Source organism: Netta rufina (genome assembly GCF_964035555.1).
Source record: "Netta rufina genome assembly, chromosome: 4".
NCBI classification, from domain to species: domain Eukaryota; kingdom Metazoa; phylum Chordata; class Aves; order Anseriformes; family Anatidae; genus Netta; species Netta rufina.
This window is the reverse complement of record NC_140127.1, coordinates 53,921,509-53,940,980: the sequence shown is the minus strand read 5'-3', so window position 1 is coordinate 53,940,980 and position 19,472 is coordinate 53,921,509. Positions and strand designations below refer to the sequence as shown.

The 19,472-nt window shown below is 40.1% G+C and overlaps 1 protein-coding gene across 2 annotated transcripts; it reads right to left on the bottom strand.

Annotated features, from left to right (window-relative positions):
• Positions 1-426: 426 nt before the first annotated feature.
• On the bottom strand, positions 427-19,025 carry RELL1 (RELT like 1). Of its 2 annotated transcripts, none has more exons than XM_084285533.1 (7): positions 18,868-19,025; positions 9,868-10,101; positions 8,346-8,417; positions 7,481-7,538; positions 4,749-4,988; positions 4,068-4,255; positions 427-1,518 (listed from the first exon to the last, which is right to left on the bottom strand). In XM_084285533.1, the coding sequence occupies exons 1-6, from the start codon at positions 18,956-18,958 to the stop codon at positions 4,075-4,077; spliced, it is 876 nt and encodes a 291-aa protein (XP_084141659.1). In that variant the 5' UTR covers positions 18,959-19,025; the 3' UTR covers positions 427-1,518; positions 4,068-4,074. The 2 variants fall into 2 exon arrangements, with proteins under 2 accessions (XP_084141659.1, XP_084141658.1); XM_084285532.1 differs by having other exon boundaries at positions 4,079-4,255.
• Positions 19,026-19,472: the final 447 nt, after the last annotated feature.

The window sequence follows — 19,472 nt, the reverse complement described above, 5'->3', positions numbered from 1 at the left end:
CATGTTTCCTGACAAGATGTAGCAGTATCTAACACGGTAAACAAAGAGTATTGTTTCCTTTTTTAAAAATTGTTGTACACTTAGATTGTTAAGACTACACAAGCCACTGAAGAAACCTTATTCCCATATCTTAAAGAGAAACGCAGTTTAGAGCGCTCAGATTGAAAGGATTGAAAGCATTAATTTAAAACATAACAAATTTAAAACGAGCACTGATTTTCATGGAGTTCATAGATCAGATTAAATTACTTCATAGTTCTCAGAATATAGTGCAATCTCTAATAAAATGCATTACACAACAGCTTATATTCTTAGGCACTTGGAGTAAATGTTATTTTTCAGTTTCTTTTATACAGCAAAGTTTGCTGAAGTATTGCAAGGGCCCCTCCCTGCCTCTTTCCCTCCCCCCCCCCCAAAAAAAAAAAAAAAAAAAAAAAACAGAACAAAATAGAGATCATAATAAGTGGACACAAAAGTAACATCACAAAACCATCGCTGGCATTTTTAGCAGTAGGTCACGCTTAAGATATTAAGGTAGTGTAACAATGGCTTAGGATTTCGATGCCAATGAGAACTGCTACCCTCAGTCCAATTAAGCCACTCTAAAGTACTTTAGTACATAGTCCATAAATTTTTAATGCCATATATTCCATATTCTTATCTAATGGTTGAAATATGTTGCCTTAGCTTAATAAGGAACCTGGGGGTAAAAACAAAAGAGAAAGGCAGAACTATTAGGCATTCTTCAAATAGTAGCAAGTAGTTACAAGAAAATGGGAGAACAAATGGCCTAGAGGAAAGTGACCTTCCCAAAGGTTCACCCAAGTGCATAGAAAAAGATACTCCTTAGCCTAATGTTAAGTAGTTATCAAGGGGGAAGAAAGCAGTATCATTTAAAAACTATGTATAGCTGAAATACTCCCTCCTGTGAATTACCCTTCACAGAGTCAGAGGGCTTACATACTAAAGGCACACATGCAGATCTGGATGACTGCTTATTTCCCTGTATGTTTCACTTGGCTACCAACAGTTAGATTAACAGAGTATTTTAATCTTCTGAAGCCTGACTTTCATCTTCAGTGAATGCTTGTCAACTCTGGAAGAACACAGAAGTATCCAGATGGACCAGAGGGGTAAACACAGCTTATCCACAGGGTAATCTTATTACATATAATATTAAGCTCAGTAAAAAAAAAAAAAAAAAAAGGTTGTCTAAGTATAAAAAACACTATTTGATAAGGCTTTTTAATCTTTCCTGTCCAAAAATGTATACGTATTTTTTCTTTCAAAGATGAAGCCCAACATTTGGTGCTAGGTCCACAAGGTTCAACAGTATGCAAATGCCTAAATCTTAACGATTTTACTGGTGAAAAACCATCAGCCTTGCATGGATGCCATCACAAAACTTGTAAAAATGCTACGGTGCCATAAATACATTTTCTTAAATAGTATGCATCTCTTGGGAGTTTTCTGTTTTCTCCAAAGTGCTAGTAGACAAACTTCTTCTAGAAGCTCCACCTACAAAAGAAAAAAGCAATTACAAAAATAAGCATGATTAGAAAAGTTAGTTTTAGGATGAGCAGGCCAATTAAGAAGTCAGCAGATGCTCTGAAATGGAAAAAAAAAATGCCACAGTTACATAACGTGGTGGTTATGCATTACAAGTTTTAGGATGTGAAGTCAGAAAGTAAAGGAGCTAAAAATTCAGCTAGTAACCATGCAAAGGATGGACAAAAACATCAACATAAACTGGTAAATCACACTGCAGTGCAAAGCATACACAACTTTGAAAGGGATACTAGGAATGGAAAACATTACATAGCTGCAGCACAACACTAATTTCAGTTGTCTTCCTAGTAGTTTACCATGGAACTGCAAGAGCTCCACACAGAATTTGGACTAAGTATCTGCCATATATGTACTCCTTTTTATGTGCCACTTAAAAATAAATAAGTAAACTGAAACAATGAATTGCAGTCTGCTCAAGAACATGGACCTCAGAGATCTGGACAAGATGTGCTAAGCATAAAAGATGCAGACAGCAAAATGCTGAATCACTGCAAAGCCCATTTCAAGACAAGAACTTGTCAATTTTGGGAGGGGGGGAAATGAACTCAAAAGTAGAAGTGAACACAAGCAGCCAGCAACATTACATCATTCAAGTACTGTCCCACTCAGAAATTCCAAGTACAAGAACTCTCAGTAACGGCAGCTAAAGCGAGGCCACAAAGCACAAGTCCCCTGCCTCCAGAAGCTGTAACAAACCTTTTCTGGCAGCAGCTACATGCACATTTGTGCCTTCCTTCTTCCTCCACATATGAAGATCTGAGCCAAATTCTCTAAAATAAGATGCTTTTAACATTTATTGGCTACAGACACAGAAGTCCTAAACATGGCTTATCCGTTCAATTTCAGTAAATTAAGCTGTAATCATTTATTAGAAGTTGAAGTAAGTAATTGAAGCAGGGGTCTAGCTAATATCTGTCTATGTATGAACAGCTTCTCATGGCAGTGGACTAAAACTGATACAGAACCATGCTAGGGAAGAGACTGGTAGGCTTTCAAGCAAAAGCGGTTTATTTTTTGTAGTACAGAGCAAACAAGCCTGGCTAGTTTCCCAGATTTACAAAATAGTTTTGTTGGACTGGAGAGAACTTTACAAGAGATTCCACTGAGCTATTTCTCTGCCATTAGAATATTTGTTTTCAGAAAGAGCAGCATTTTAAATCCTAGGGGAGGGTTATACAATAGAAAACTGCCATAGATGGACTTTTTTTTAAGCTATATTCTAGAGCGCAGCCTATTTTTAGATTAGGGCAGTAATAGTTTAAACTTAGGGAACAAGTTTTATGTAGTTAGAGAACGGCTTTCTTTTATTTACGAGAGAAAGGAAATTAGAAAACTGAAGTACATAATATTTCTAGATTGTTTTGGAAAAAAATAATCTTTTCAATTCCAATGCACTTATGCACTTAACAATATTTTCATATTTGCCTCTTTCTTGCTATTTTTCTTGTTAAAAGACAGACATTATCTTCCCATTAGTCAAGGGACACATTACTAAGCCTGATCAAACTCCCATTGGAGATATTGGAAAGAAAAAGGTTGCACAAGTAACAAAACCACCCAGATTGACATGAAGATACCGGTGCAGTTAGTGACGAAACGCCCTTTTTACCTTCTTACCCACTGAGTAGAAAAAAAAAGTTCATCCAATTTTCCCACAACAGCTTTTTAAGTGTTTGGAAGTACAGCACACCTCTAAGCCTCTTTCTCAGTAGGAATGACTGAAAAAAATAGGAGGGATGTATTCTAATGCTGTGGCATGGTGTCCAGATCAATCAGTTGAACAATCATTTATCTCTGCACTGCCAGTAAAGGTTGGGAGGAAGTAACCCATATAGCAAGCCAGCTCACAGATTTGTCTTCCATGTTAAATTAGCAGTTACAGAATGCTTTTTTAATGAATACCAAGGAACGCTATGGAAAGCCCTCATCTCACACCTTGGCCTTTCACAATGCTACCTTAACATGCTCAAGTGGTTTGTTTTTTTGTTTTGTTTAAAGCACACTTTAAAATGTGCTTTTGCTTAAAGGCACCTAGTAAGCAGTCAGCTGATACACACAGCACAGAGCAGCAAGCATAAGGAAGCAACACTACAGTTACTCCAGTGAAGCAGCTGTCAGCAGCATTTGTTTCGTTTGGGACACCAGCACATTGTCACTAAGATCTGAACTATCCATTTACTGTAAATAATTAATATGCATATGTTTTTTTCCTTGGAACAGGAATGCCACCTCCACAAAGCAGATTTGAATTTCCACATCTATCCTAATTTCAAAGTCTAAATAAACAATTAGATAAGAATTTGGTAGCTATTCTAGGCTTTCCAATTTACCATTAACTGATCAAATATAACTTTTGCAGTCTTTTACAGAAACTCTCAAAATTGCCCAATGAGTTCTCACATGGCTCAGCTATGTTTTCAATCTTATTTTTCCTCACTAACTACCTTAGTTTATTTCATAACATAGCACTTGCAGTGTTAGTCCCCAACATTTGGTACCTGCTGCTTACTCTGAGCTTCTCCGCTCTTGTGTCCCCTGTTTGGCAGGTGTGGCAGGCGCTTCTCTTGCTTCCTCCTTCGCAGGCGTGGCAGGCACATCACCATTGACGCTCTCCACTCCAGTAACAGACATCAAGCTTTTCCGTTCTTTGGAATTAGATTTGTGCTCCACTTTTGTGACTCTGAATCTGAGGTGTCCAAAAGAGAGATTCAGTTGCATTTCCATGGATATTAGCTAGGTCATTCTCAGTATGCAAGTTATGAATATGCACACATTTTTAGATAGGGGCATCTGAAGACCTGGACATTACAGCACAAGCCCATGCATACCCAGCTCCACTTCAGAGCAATCTTCCTTTTTATTACCTGTGCATACTTCTAAGACACACTGCTGCTGAGGGACCTGCTTTTTAAAACAATCCACAGATTCTATACTACTAGAACAAACATTTTTTAAGACAACTACAATGTAAGATAGGAATTAAAACTAACTGGAAGCAGAATTAGGTCATTTTATAGCTCATAATTAACCAAGAAACATCAAAATAAGAAAGAAGAATTTACTCTAAAAAATGCAGTCACTGATTCTATAAATAGAGTTAAATCAACAGACAGCTGATCCAACACGGACCACTGTAGCATCTCTAAGGAAAGCATACAATAAAGCAGCATCTATCTTACCTTCCCACAGAAAGTACTGTAACCTCTCCAAGCCGACTTCTTCTGTGCTCTTTGGATTTGTGAGCTGGTTTTATGTGATGCCATCGTTTGTGGCTACAGCGAGTGCAAACATCCTTTTCTACTACTCCTCCTACAGTATGGAAGTGATGGCCTTTGCAGCTGTGCTTAAATGGAGCAGCACCAGGTGACAAAGGAGACCCTGGACTCGTTGGACTCCCAGGAGTGGCAGGAGATGAAGGGCTACATGAAAAAGCATAAAGGAATGGCAGAGTTTACTATAAAATCCTGTTTCATAAAAGAAAAAAAAAAAAAAAAAAAAAAAGAATGAAGTATAACCTTCAGTTGTATCTAATAGCCAGTTTTTTTGAGGGACAGTTTATTTGTGAGAATGTGGGGTTTAAGGTTCCCTCTAGTGTATTTTTTTTTTTTTTTAAGGTTCCCTCTAATATATTTTTGTGGTTAAAAATCACTTCCATCAATTAATTCTTCTGCAGTCATGTGGCTAATATAACTACTAGAAAGTAAAAGAAAGTGAAAAAGATCAGGCTAAAATAGATATAAACAGGTTAATTGGACACATACAGAGGAAAGAATCTAATCAGCTGATTAAATTTACACTTGGAGAATTAATAAGGGTGTTTCACAGTTGTTACAGCATATTTAAGAACTCACAAAAAAAGGACACAGTCCCACGATACTGCGAAGAGGCAAAACTAAATATAGAGAAAAGGAATTAACATGTCATTCAATCTAAGCTTCACACAAAGTAAAAACATACTTTTGGACTTAAGCATCAGTTTTGACACTGCCTTACAACATGTTCTCACAAAGCAAGCTAGAACTCAGTGTGTTACAGGTGAAATTACTATAGCTTAAGGTAGCACACCCTGTTTAAAAAAGACATACCAGAAAGTTACGTATCAGTAGATTACTGTGAAACTGAAAAGACATACTAAATGCAGTTATTCTGGTTCTGATGATAGTCAGAGTTTTACATAGTTTCTTGGGTAATGGAATAAAAGAATAGCTAAAGAATCTGTAAACTTTGGGTTACATATAGTATCTGTAGAGAATGAGACCAGAAGTGAGGATGATCAGAGGAAAGTGTGAGAAAGATACTCACACATACAGAAGTATTATCAGAAATACTGGGTGTGTTGCAACATAAATTTCAGTGCCTTAGCAGAAAACAAACAAACAAACTTTAGAAGTCCTGATTAAAAAGCAGCTAGCCAGGTAAAGATTCTTCAGAAAAAGAAAGTAAAAATCACAAGCTGAACATGAATCATTAGGATGTTGTTGGTTTAAAATGACAAATTTCACCATGGAAATAACAAGAACACAACCTGTCAACCTAATAAAGTTACAATTCTAAGCTTTGACCTTTGATTCCAGTTACCTGGAATGTTTGCATCCAGTTTTTGGAATGTTACTTCAAGAAAATAAGGGACTCCAAGGAGAACAGAAAGAAGAAAGACATAAAACCTGCCATGAAAGACTGGGGTTACCTGGATGCTTATTTTCAAAACAAAAATATCAACAGGAGACATTTAATAGTCTTAAATAAAAATTTTATAAGACAAATATAATCTATTTAACATGTCTGAGGCAAGGACAAGAAGTAATGGCTTTAAATGGCAGGTGTGCAGATTTAGCTTTGCCATTATTATTATTCCTACTGTTCAAAAGTGTTTCATAGTGGACTGAACATACAAAAAATTTAATGGATTTGCACTCAAGTTACTAAAGCTTTAGGAGTATCTGATAGAAATTATCAAAGAGCAAACCATCATATCTTTTAGTAGCCTTGTAATACCCTTTTCCCTTCCGCTTTTTATATTTTAATTCACTAGTGAAATTCAAGCTCTCCAAGTAACATTGCACAGACCTACACAAGATGTCCAAGTTGAAATTGAACCAAACATTTCTGCTGCACCATATAAAATTTCAAAATAATCCCTACATTTAAGAACTCATTCTCTTAAATTCAAAATAATTCTTCAATAATCAAGCCCCTCACATTAAGATAGGAGATAAACGGTTGCGCAGTCAACTCAGTTTTGCTAAAAGAATGCTCCTACTTAATTAGTGACAATGCTACTTGAATAGGAATACAGGATTACATATAAAGAGTAGAGTAATACAGACACAGTTTTAAAGTACTGAAGAGTACTTATACATGTATGTAAACAGAATGATATGTCAGCAGCTCAAGGGCTGAACTACTTTCTCTATGTAAATTTTTTATTAGGTGTGCGGAGGAAAAAAATAAGAGGTAGGCCAGCCAATATGTATTACTACAATTATAATGCAAAAGAATAAAACAGAATGTGACACTGAAAGAGGTATCTACTTCAGGCATCCATACAAATGAAGCAAGCGCTGCTTCTGCTCTTTCAAATCAGCAGCAAGTTTGGACTAAACCAACTCATAATTAACCGCACCCTAAAGTAAACAATTATTTGCAGCCTCTGTAAATCTTTAGCCCAAGAGGCAATAAACTGCTTTTTACAGACCTAGAACATATAACCAGAATAGCCAGTTACTATAATAGGGCTTACATTAAAATGTAGTGACTCAAAGATATGATAAGGAAATCAAGCTATTATCCTCATAGCTGACAACTACAGTAAGTGATATAGTCTTAGAAAAGTGCATAGGAAATAAAACCCTTTGAAAGGGTACATTTTTAGTTGCCTCAGGAAACACACATTAAAAAGTTGAGCAATTACCTTTCAGGTTCAAGGACACTGTTATCTGCTACCATGGCCTTTAAAACATCAACATTTGCTGTAATGAGAAGAAATAGAATTCTTCAAAAATGTACAGCTCTAACTTTAGAAAAGCAAATCGTAAAATTAAAGGTGCTAAGAGAACTTTCATCTAGAAGGAAGATGGCTACACTATGTGCAGAAAGACATCAAGAGAACATCATGCTAAAAATGTTAATAGAATTCTAGGGAATTTTCTTAACGGAAGCTACTCAAATTACAGCTCATATTGTACTCAGAGATCTGCCCCAATACAAGTCATATAACAGCCATCTGCACAAAACTGCCAAAACAAGATCCCCACAAATCTTAAAACATCCATTTGATCACAGGTGCATCATCACCTCTTATGTATAAAGCAACTTCAGGTAAAAAGCACCAGTTTAAATGAGCCCTACAAAAATACAAAATAATTACTTAAATAATTACTTAATAATTATAATTACAAAATAATTACTTAAAATAATTAATTTCAAGACAAAACACTTGATCTGGTCAAAACATTAGACTCTGACATACTTTAAATATTAAGAAAACAAGCTTGAGCTTGTACTTCAAAAATAAGCAAAAAGCTTAAAAAAAATCAATCACCTAAATACAGTATTAAGAAACATTTGAACCAAACTCACTATACAAAAATATTTTCAGGTAAGCAAAAAACCTCCTTTTTGTTTGAAATGATCACCTCCTGAAGGCAAAGAGTTAAGCATTTACATACAGGTTATTAAATGAAAACATATGTGCATATCAAAATTTTGAATATTTTCAAAAACTTTTATCAGACACCACCACAAAGGCTCATAACTTCAATATAACCATACAATACCTTCATTTTTCATAATGTAGTTAATAATTTGTCCTACAGTGTCACTATTCTCATGTGCCGTTTCATTCATTTCTGTGAAAGGAAATAAATATAAATATGTTGTCAATAGTTTGGCCTTTTAAAAGAAAAACATTAGTTATTTAAAAAAAAAAAAAAACCAACATCACTAAAACACCCCAACTTCAAAAAAAAAAAAAACAGAAAAGATGTTACATTAAAAAAGACTTTTTAAAAATAAATGCTTTAACATTCATTTAAGACTTCAAAAAGCTCAATATTTTCATAAACACACATCAAAATTCTTTTTATAGCTACTTAGGAGACACAAACAATCCCAAACACAGGGAAGAAAACAAAACCAAAATCATTAAACTGTCTCAAGTCACTATTTTAAAGTAAGTATTATTGGCTTCTAGTGTAAGAAGGATCCATTTAAGCTTTTCACCACAACCGCAAGGACACAGAACGATTTATTTTTTTTAATTTATAAATATATAAAACATTCGCATATGACTACGGGAGGAAGAGATTTAGGAGAGAAGCTTCATGACCATACTTAATACTTCTGGGGTTGACTGCTGTCAATAACAATGCTGGAAGCTTCCCCAGAATAACCTCAGAACACAGAAAGACTGGGGAAGAAAAAAAAAAAAAAGTAAAAGGCACAGCTCTGCCCTTCCCTAACAGACATACTGTCTATCTACCTTGGAAAAAAAATAATCACAGGATGGAGACGAGTTTGATAGGTGAGGCCTTGAATTTGTCTCTAAGTAGTGAATTAGGGGCTTTCCTATCTCTTTACTCACTGTTCATCTTCTTCATCCTGATGGCTACAACTTTATAACGCAACTTACACAGCTACTTCCTCCAGCTAAGACCTAGAAGCTGTCCCCTCTCACTGCCACTCACCTCGGTGTCACCTCTCCCCCAAGCTACAGGATGAAGCATGCCCACTGGCTGAGTGCATGCCGCAGGCAGTGACTGCAGGAGAGCACAGCCGTACATCACTACTGCAGCACGTGGCTCTACCATGAGCTCTACCTTACCGCTGTGGCACTGTCATTTGCACATCTTATGGACCTGCTGACAGGCTGTCAATTAATGGGGAGAAAGGAGAACAAGTGATTCAACCCCTCTTTTTACCAAGCCATACATAACGCACTCTTTGCTCTTTTTTTATTCCCATCTTCTCTCAAGGAAAAAAAGAGCCATAAAACAAGAGCACAAAAGAAAGTATCTTTAAGAAAAAATGTGAGCAGCACACCATGTAAAAAAAGGATGCAGACAGTCAGCCCAAAGGCATAGTTTTATCTTGAGATGGAAGATGAGAATGACAACACAAGGATAAGATTGCTAAACATAAACCTAAGATTCTAGGCTTTGAACAGCAGCTTTTTGTCACTCCTCAACGTTCAATACTTTGTTACCACCAGCAAGTGGAGTGCATAAAAGCAAACTTGGGACTCCAATAGCTGCAACATACAGGAACAGTAAAAAGATGTGTATTAGACATGTTGATTACCTATTTTTTCCTCAGGCTTTTCCTCTTCTATTTGCTCAGCCTCTGTTGTACACCGATACCCTTTTTTCTTAAGGACATGACAGATGAGGATCCCCAGGAGACCCATGATGAAGAAAACAGGAACCAATGCAAAGGCAATGTACTCCAGGTGGTCAGGCGTGCTGTTGTTGCCAGTTGTCACAGTAGTTGTCTGTAAACCGCGGCTTTCCAAGACCTGCACAAACTCTCCATTGCCTGTGTAATGGAATAAACACAGTTATTACAATAGACCACAAATGCCTTTGAAGCATTTAGAAAATTGTGAGTATGGCCAAATCCCAAGAGCATTAATGGGATATACCTCCTGCGACAGCTTGGAAGGACAAGGTGTACTCTACTGGTTTAGAGCTCACCAGTCAGTATTTAAGTTGTAGTACAGTCAAACACTAATTCAATAACAAAAATTAAGCATTTTTAATATTAAACTATGAAGTTAACAGGTATATATTCCATGTTAAAGATTGGCCTTTTCAATTACAAGGTCATAGGGAATTTAGATTGGAAGCAACCTCTGAAGCTCCTTAGTCCAAACGCTGCTAAAAGCAGCTCTGAGTAGATCAGGATGCTTAAGTACCCACGTAGTCTATCTGAAGCATGGAGATTCTACATTTCTGTGCAAACTGCTCCAATATTTGACCACCTTTAGGGTAAATACACAGATTAAAAATCACAGCACCTCCTCATACATCAGATATTAAAGCATACATCTGATTGCAACTAAATTGGACTGTTCAGCCAAATCCATAAAAATATATGTTCACCTATTCAAAATTCCTTCTGAGACCCTAGAGTACATAGGTACATACAACTTATTTAGTAAAGGTTTGTATATTACTCAATATGCAAGAATATTCCTGCGTTTCTACTTTCTATTCTTCTCGACTTTAGCAGAAAAACATTTTTAGAGAAGAATAACAACAAAAGAGACCAATAAAAAAACTAGCATTGTATTTTAGCCTATTTTCTACCTACTTTTTTTTTTTAGAGCAGACGAGGCAATTCGTAATTTTTCTATTAAATCAGTTGAAGGAATGAAGACTCATCAGAAAACCATTTACATGATATTGACACTTCCACAAGAGACATATCTAAAACCACCTGTGTCCTCATTTAAAAAAAAAAAAAAAAAAAAAAAAAAAGGATCTCCAGAAAACTGCAGAAAGAGCATTATTCCATAATCACATCTACTGTGCCAGCTATATAACTAAGTTGTATTTGAAAAATAGCAGTAAGGTGACAGCTAAGAAAAGATACATAAAACTGCAGTTAGACATTTACCTTAAATTTTCTTTATACCAAAACATTAGCCATTTACTTTTCGAGGATTTCTAATTTTTTTTCAGAATTCTCTGAATACCAGTTCAGTAATAACTAATACACAAGACTTGCTCAAAGTGAAAAACTGTCACTTTTTTTGAAATAATTGATCAAAATCTCCCTTAGCTTGAAAAAAAAAAAAATGCATTACGCATTTCTCTGAACCAATTTGCTACACAATAGTAGGAATGCAGAAAACAGAAGGAAATCCAAATAAGCGTCTGAATAGATCTGGAGGCTGAATGAACTCTAAATGTTAAAATTAAATCTCAGGATGTTTGCTTTGGACAAAGCCAAATGGCCTAGCTTGCTTACAAAACCAAATTTTTTTTGTTCTTTTTAAGGAGAAGCCAGCAATTCTACCGATAACTGTATGCAGAACTTGTTAGGTAGCTACCCTTTAGTAGCTCTAATTTATGCCCAGGTAGGACAACTGATCAGCATATGCACAATCTAACACAGAAATTGCAATTGTTATACACTCACTACAGGGAAATAAGAGACAGGAGAGGTTAAAATAATCATTTAACTGAAAAAGTTGCTTTCACAGTTCGTTTTTGAAGAATTTCTAATTCATATTTTAATATATTAAAATGAAATGGTTTTTTTGGTTTTAGGAGGGTTCTTAAAACATCAGGCTGCAGCAGCTACAAAGTTCCCCACTTCATCACAGAATTTACTTCCTAGGCAGGCAAAGAGCCATCATATCATCTTTATTTTCTTGACTACAATGTTTCAGAAGCTAAGAAATACAATTGAAATAGTATGTATCACAAGCTCTGAAAGGTTAGCATTCATTCAACTGTAAGGCAATGTGCTTTGATTTTGATGCACATTATCCATTTTTAGAATGGGAAAGATGCAGTACATTATTGCAAAGACATCAGCAGTCACTAACAAAACCAACAGGTGGAAGGACAAATGAGAAGTGCCACAAAATGAATTTGACTCAATTATTTTTTAATGTTTTCCACCTCCTTGTGGCAAAAGCAGCATGCATTACCCTAACAAATTATATCTCCTGACGTTCCTCCATAACCACAGTAGGTAATTCCCACTTCAAACCAGACAGCAAGTGCTTCCAGCTCTCCATGCTGTGGTTCATTACAGCTCCTCCAGGTGCAAAATTGCTTTGTGAGGTCCCCTTGGTCCTACCCCATCGGATTTGCTCCTGACAGACCATAGCCCTGAGAACAGTTTTAAAGTGGACCACCAAAATGATCCAGGTTTAGCAAAAAATGCCTTAAGTAGTATCTGCTTTTTAAAGCAGTCACTTGAGTGAATCAGTATACTTGCGGTTTGGCAAACTGCTCTATCAAGGCCATCAAGAGACCGAGCAAGCTGATGTGGAGGAACAAGCATCCGTGGGCAAGGAAAGATGAGTATCTCTACAACAAGCCTTCCTGAAGTAATTGGAGTGACATGGAGCCATGGTCGTGCAGGACATCTCCAAAAATAAAGTGGCAGAGGGGAAATTAACTACATGCAACAAATATACTGTTCTACATAATTGTTTTTAGATCATCAACTTGACAGCCACTGAAGATATGCACACGATTTAGAATGCAAAGCTAACCATCAAAGCTGCACATGAGCAACAGAAGAGAAAAATTATGCAAAAGAAACAAGAAAACGGATCCCAACTGCTACTGAATGCTCAGAGCAAACAGGAAACTTGGTATGAACTCAAGCCAATTTCAAGTACACAAGGAACTCTAACAACAGAGCACATCACATTTTCAGAAGGACAGGTCTTTTATAAGCTATTGCTAGAGCTGATCCCCACCCTTCAAAAATAAAAATAATAATAATAAAAAAAAAAGCTAGCAGGTACTCCTCAGGTTAACGCTCCCAGCCCTTTTTATGGAGGCTGAACCTTCACATTGCTTCTAACATTACTACCCACACCCAAAGGTCTCCCTCTCCACCCAGCAGTGCCTCAAGAATATTTTACAAAACCTTTAGGAAACAGAACATGAGGAATAAAGTTGGCACGTTAAGGAAAAATTACCTCATCTTTCACTAAATTACAACTTTTACCTGGCCTAGCCAGGCCTACTAACATTCTAGTTAAACACTTGATGTTACCAAAACAATGCCTGACCACAACAAAACCTCCACGACCACAGGATCTTGATAGCTGTAACAAGAATGAGGCTGGACTGGACTAGGTACGCAGAGGTACTCTGTAATAACCCTTCTTCCCCCTTCAAGTTTCTGAGGTTCACAGCACGCAGAGACCGGAGCACCTCGGCAAGGCCGCCCCACCTGGTGCTGCTGTCCCAGCAGGATTAACTGTTCCAGCACGCCGCCTGCCACCCGGGGCCAAAGAGCCAGCAAGGGCAGCAGCTCCCACACGTACAGGTTTCCCTCTCACCACAAACATAGGGACAGAACAATTCCTTCCTCAGTACATACTGCCACGATACCAGACCTTGCTTGTGCCAGGTTACAGAATTAGGCTTTCCTTGGTTCCTGCAGCAGGAAAAGATTTCATATTTAGCGCGATCGCTCTGAGCTCCCTGAGATAAGCTCCAGTTCAGCAAAAAGCTTGGCCTTTTGCAGTGATCTAAGCAGACAGTTCTCAGACTTCTCATAAAGCACAAGTGAAATCTCTAGAAAGATTTAATATTCCTTAAACAACAGCTCCGACTGTTGAAAAGTTTGTTGATCTTTTTATAGCCAAGAACATACCTATTTAGTTATAAGTCATGTGAAACGTCATTAAAATAATGCATTGTCTTTATTTCTCTGAATCTCCCATACTAAACTTAAGTATAAGCCACATCCTAACGGATTACTTTAAGCACATTCCACTTATTGCACTGTTTAATTTACAGCAATAAACCCATAAACAATGATGTAATCTCTCTGCCCTGCTGATAAATCTGACTTCGTTACATCAGATTTTGCCTATTATGCTCACGCCATATTGAAATATTAGAGCATACCTTTTAAAGAGCTTTGTTTATACTTTATGAATTGGATTGTTCTAGCAATCAATCTGCTAAAAATAGCTACCTACATATGTACTACCATATCCATGCAGCTCAAGGAGTTGCATGATCATATTTCCTGCTTTCAGGCATGAAAACGAAATACGGGTTTCAACCTCACAATATACAGAAACAAACTATTGTTGGCCTTAATGTTAATTGAATTGTTAGAAAAATTAGGTATGCTTGACGTACAACCTATTGAAGTGTAGTACAAGACAGATGAAATGTTCAGAAAAGACATTGCTTAAACATCTCAGTGTAGCTGGAGAACACGCCTCAGTAGCAGCATTACTTGAAGCAATTCTCTCCCTGCTTCTTTTTGTGCCAGTTCACTCATCTGTGGAAACAGGGGAATCAGCCAGGGTTCAAATGGTTTAAATAAAAAAAATAGTTTGCTCGGGTGTTTTCTGTTTTTCTTTCTTTAACGTATGAACCACTTTCTCATTCAACTCACCATGTGATCCTAGAAACATTTACCAGGCGCAATGAAAGCACTGCACAGCCCAGCAATGCCACCAGAAATGGGCAGGCAAACCTGACAGGCTCACACTGCAAGGGAAAGGCAGCTGGGCATCACACCCAGTGTTTCTTTTTCTCCTGGCTCTAGTGGAATTATAATTATACAGGATTAAGCTACGACACTTCCCATCTCCAGGCTGGACATCTATAAAGGTAGATGGATGTACACCTTGTTACAAAGCTTTCATTTTAAGCACGATTCAAAGGAAAACTTTTGTTTTTTCAATTACATACTTCTAAACTCAGACAAAAGTCAAAAAATTTATTTATTAGTTCAATTTCCTGAATACATGCTAAATATCTCGCTCTTAAGATCTTCAGAAAACATTTAAAAATTCCCTAAGGTAATATTTTGGCATCTCATTAAGGGAACTTACATTGGCCAGTTTTGGCATCTCATTATGTCCCTTAGCAGTTCAGAAGCAGTGGATATTCTCTTAAAAGAAACAAGCTCTAAATCAGCTCTTTACTTTTGTTCAGTACATTCAAACTTATTCAGGTAAGTAAAACAAAATGCAGTAAAGGTTTCTGTTGTCACAGTAATTTCACTTTTCAGAATCTTAATTCAAACACTGAACAGCGACTTTCCTTACACCACTGATGGTAAACACGCATTGATTTACTACAGTCTGTTAGTTACTTTAATTACAGTAGACTACGCCAGAACAGTTTACACCAACTTCAAATTAAATACACTTTTTAAGAATTACCTAATTTAAACAGGATTTTTCTATTCTGAGTGAAATTCCCTTTACACAACCAAGCTGATGGAACAGCAAGAGGTTTCAGTCACAAGTCAAAACATACATAAAGACATTTAGGGACTACTGGAGCTTCTCTGCCCTACTAGCACCATTGTAGCTATAGAGGAGACTATAGAAAAGGCAGCAAGGAACGGGTTAAAAAAGGCTTTTTTTTCCAAAAGGAAAAACTGTAAGGGAAGACAACCTGTTGCCTACCAGTTGCTTCACCTATTGTTCACTGAAATCGTACATCAGGGAATATCCACGCACTGGACAACAAAGGAAAGAACACTATCATCTAGGAGCAACAATCAGCAGGTTTGTGAATTCCGCTTAGCTTTCAGCTTCCTTGTAGTAGTAACCAGAAGCTACAAAGAGAAGCGAAATAAGCAGGAAGTCTGATGAGAAAAGGAAGCCACATGATGACAGAACATAATGACGACTCGTAACAGTACTGCCAATTGCCTTAAAGGTTAAGCAAGGTTGTTCAAGGTCTGCTGTCAGGAACTTACGAAGAGACTGCAAAACCTTTGTTAGGTTTGTCACAAGAAGTACCTCAAATAAGAGAACAGAAGGATCAACCACGCTGCTTTACAGACCCACAGGCTGGTGAGGCTGGCAGAGCCCTCTGGAGGCCCCTGCCCCAGCCCCTGCTCCAGCAGGGACACCCTCAGCAGGGTTCCCAGCACCACGTCCAGACAGCTTCTGGAGACCTCCAAGACCCCACACAGCCTCTCTGGGCAGCCTGCGCCAGGGCTCCTCACCCAAAACTAGCTCCAGTTTCTGAACCTTAATAGTAAGATGCACGCAGATAGTCTCAGAGATGACCTGTCTTTAAAAACCACAGAACTGAGAGTCTTTCACAGGACCTCAAGTTCGATCCTGCAAGAGCCCTTCAGTTAGAGACTGAGTTTTTGGCTCACTAAAGTTATCACGAGATTTGTGATGACCTCAGCAAGGGCAAATTTTGCAATAGGTCTTTGAAAGAAAGCCTTCTCCTCTGAACTTTGAGAGTTAAGTCTCAGCTGGGATGAATTCTTTCCCAGTCTCTACTTATTTCTCAATTACATGGCATACCAACACTATTTCAACAAGCTGTCTACAAAAAATTTTAGACAGGCTTCCCTGAAAGCTGCGGGGAGAGCTGAGAAAGGAGATACCTCCTAAACAAGGGCAGGTCCCATTAACAGCAAAGCATAACCAAAAGTGTCAGTGGTGTACAAAGCGTGTAATCCTCAGCTATTTTAAACCATCACAATTTCTACACTCCCAGACAGCTTATTATGAGCTCAGAAGAAAGGACAAACTTAATCTTGTCAGTTGCCCTGTCTGTCCGAATAACCACACCATGAGGATATCTGGCATTATTAAGAACTCAAAACCAAAACTAATGAAGACAAAAATGTCTAGAGCAGTTCAGCCTGTTGAAAAATGTAAAAAAATATACACTACAAAAAGAAGGAAGAGAGGCTCAGTCCATTCCTTGTACATGTACGTGATACAAGATGCAGCTGGTAATACCGAGCAAACACTGAGACAAAAACCTTGTGCTCTGCTTTTGCTAGTGCTAAAACTGCAGTGCTTATGGGGTAATGGCTTGGGTCACTATGTGAGCAGCCGAGAGTTCGTGCTGCAAAAACATGCAGAACTGATGCTTTGTGTTTGTATTTCTGTGGGAACACTTTTCCTCGGATCTCAGCTTTCAAATACAGCATGCACTCCGTGCAATTAACAGAGTGCACGTCACCAGTGCCTGTCAAAAGAAAACCCTCCTGGACATACCAGATATTTGAAGCTATTCCCCACTATTGGTAAATTTAGACGTGCAAGCAGCATGAAATCAATGCTACCAAACACAGCAAATCAGTGCTTTTGTGCAAACAAACATTCACACTAGTTGAGATCTGTCACAAATCAATTTTAACCAAAACCAGCATAACTTCTGTGTGAAGATACGGTGGAAAGCATTTGACAAACCTCAGAGGAAGGAGAAAAAAAAAAAGACCCATTCTTTCACAGCTTTTGCATTTCCTGTTACACTTTGCAACTTTCAGCTTTCAGAAGTACAGCTGTTCATCTGATTTACCAGACTAAATTACAGGTACAGTCACTAAATCCTACCAATGCACGTGGCATACTAAAGGCTCCCCAGTGCAAGTGCCTTCAAGCTCTGTGAAACAGACTCGTTTATAGCATTTCAAGAGTCAGCACAAGCCTCTGTATACCCATCCTTTCCTCATACCAACTACCAGTCAACACAGACCGAAAATTCAGGCTGCCTGGCTTCTTTCAGTGAAACTGATTAGTTGGAGTGAGGGGGGTGGGAAAAAAAGTTTGATAACGTTAATACCTTCAGCACCATCCCACAGGTCCCGGTTGTGCCTACAGGTACTACTTCCTGCTGTCCTGGAGAGAAGGATGGAGTGGATGTCAAGCCCTCCAACCTTCTTTTATTCAGAAAAAGGAACAGCAGGTGGTAGACATCTCAGCCCGTCCTGACCAAGCCGTCCTGCGCCAACCAGTAACGCCCCGTTTACAGAGCTAAGTACGAAAGCACTCGAAACACGCAGCGCCCAATTTCACGCTAATAATCCCGCTCACCTTAACTGCTCCCACGGTGTTTGCTCTCACCAGCCCGGTGAGCTCTTATCGGCGCCCCACCAGCCGAGCGGAATAAAGGCGCTCACAAGGCCAAGGCGAGCACCAGGCTGGGCAGCGCAGCAAGGCACACGCCGCAGTACGCCCGCTGTGCCCGCTGCACTCCAGACAGGACAGACGAGCTCAGTTTCTCTCTGGGATTATCAGCACCACAACATTTGGAGTTAGACATAAACAAAAGACAGCGTCACTTCACAATAACTTCCTGCGGGAGCCTGCGTGCACCCGGGCAGCTTCCAGCGCTCCTTAGGGCCCCGAGTAACCGAGCCCCTAACCCCAAACACGAGGCCGGGTTTAACTGCAGGGCAGCCCCGAGCGGAGCAGTTATCCTTCAACCCGCTCCTATTCCGTGAGTCACCCGCTCAGCGAAGCAGCTCCAGGACAGCCGCCGGACCCGGATTTGGACAGTTAGGTACTTTTTTCCCCCGTTTTCCCACCCGACTCCCGGCCACACCGGCAGCAGGCACACGACGAGCCGCTCTGCCCCGGAGCTCCGCGCACACAGCCCGGCGGCAGGGCAGGGCAGGGCAGGGCAGGGACCCCCCGGCTCCCCCCGGCTCCGGGCACCCCGGCTCCCCCCGGCCGGGCCGAGCAGGGCCCGGGCGGGCCCCGAGCAGCCGGTGCCGGGCAGGGAGAGCTCCGGGCTCCCCGCGGAGCAGCGGCGGGGCCAGCCGAGGGCGATGGGGGGGTCCCGGCTCCCATTTTCTCCCCCCGCCGCGACCCACCGAGAGCGGAGAGGTGCCCCCCGAGCCATGGGTCCGTGGGGCCAGCCGAGGGGGCAGCCGGCGGAGTCCCGGTGGTCGCTGCCGGAGCCATCCCGACGCCTCGCCCCCCCTGACTCCGAGCTGGCAGCGCCGCCGGGCCCGGCCCGGCTCAGCCCGGCCCAGCCCAGCCCGGCCCTGCCCACCGGCGGCGGGGCGCGCCCTGCCCAAATGGCGCCTGCGCCGGGCCGGGGCGGTGCTGTGGTAGCGGAGGGGGGGGTAGGCTCGGTGCTCTCTGCCCGGCTGTAGGAAAGGGGAAGGTGCTTGTGGTGCACTCCTGTAAAGAGTTTTCGGTGTTCGACCCCGCCGCAGATGCATTAGTGGGGTGAGGGAGTGCTGGCATAGGGCGCCCAGGCGGCTTTGGAGGATCTCCAAGGGGGAGACCCCAAAGCCTCTCTGGGCACCCTGCTGTGGGTGTCCCTGCTGGAGCAGGTGCCCCCAGAGGGCCCTGCCAGCCTCACCATCCCGTGATCACACAGCAAAGCCTCTAGGACAGCTTTCTAGCCCTGTCACCAGCCGTAGCCGCTCCCTGCCCGCACAGCACCTCACCCCTAGCAGCACCGTGCTGG

Bases quoted from the DNA above. Each gene is read 5' to 3' on its own strand.
- RELL1 (XM_084285532.1), bottom strand. From the start codon at position 18,958: ATGGCTCCGGCAGCGACCACCGGGACTCCGCCGGCTGCCCCCTCGGCT. The intron at 10,102-18,867 runs GTGGGTCGCGGC...TCCATTACACAG, and splicing joins GGGGCACCTCTCCGCTCTCG to GCAATGGAGAGTTTGTGCAG. The intron at 8,418-9,867 runs GTAATCAACATG...TTCCTTTCACAG, and splicing joins AAAGCCTGAGGAAAAAATAG to AAATGAATGAAACGGCACAT.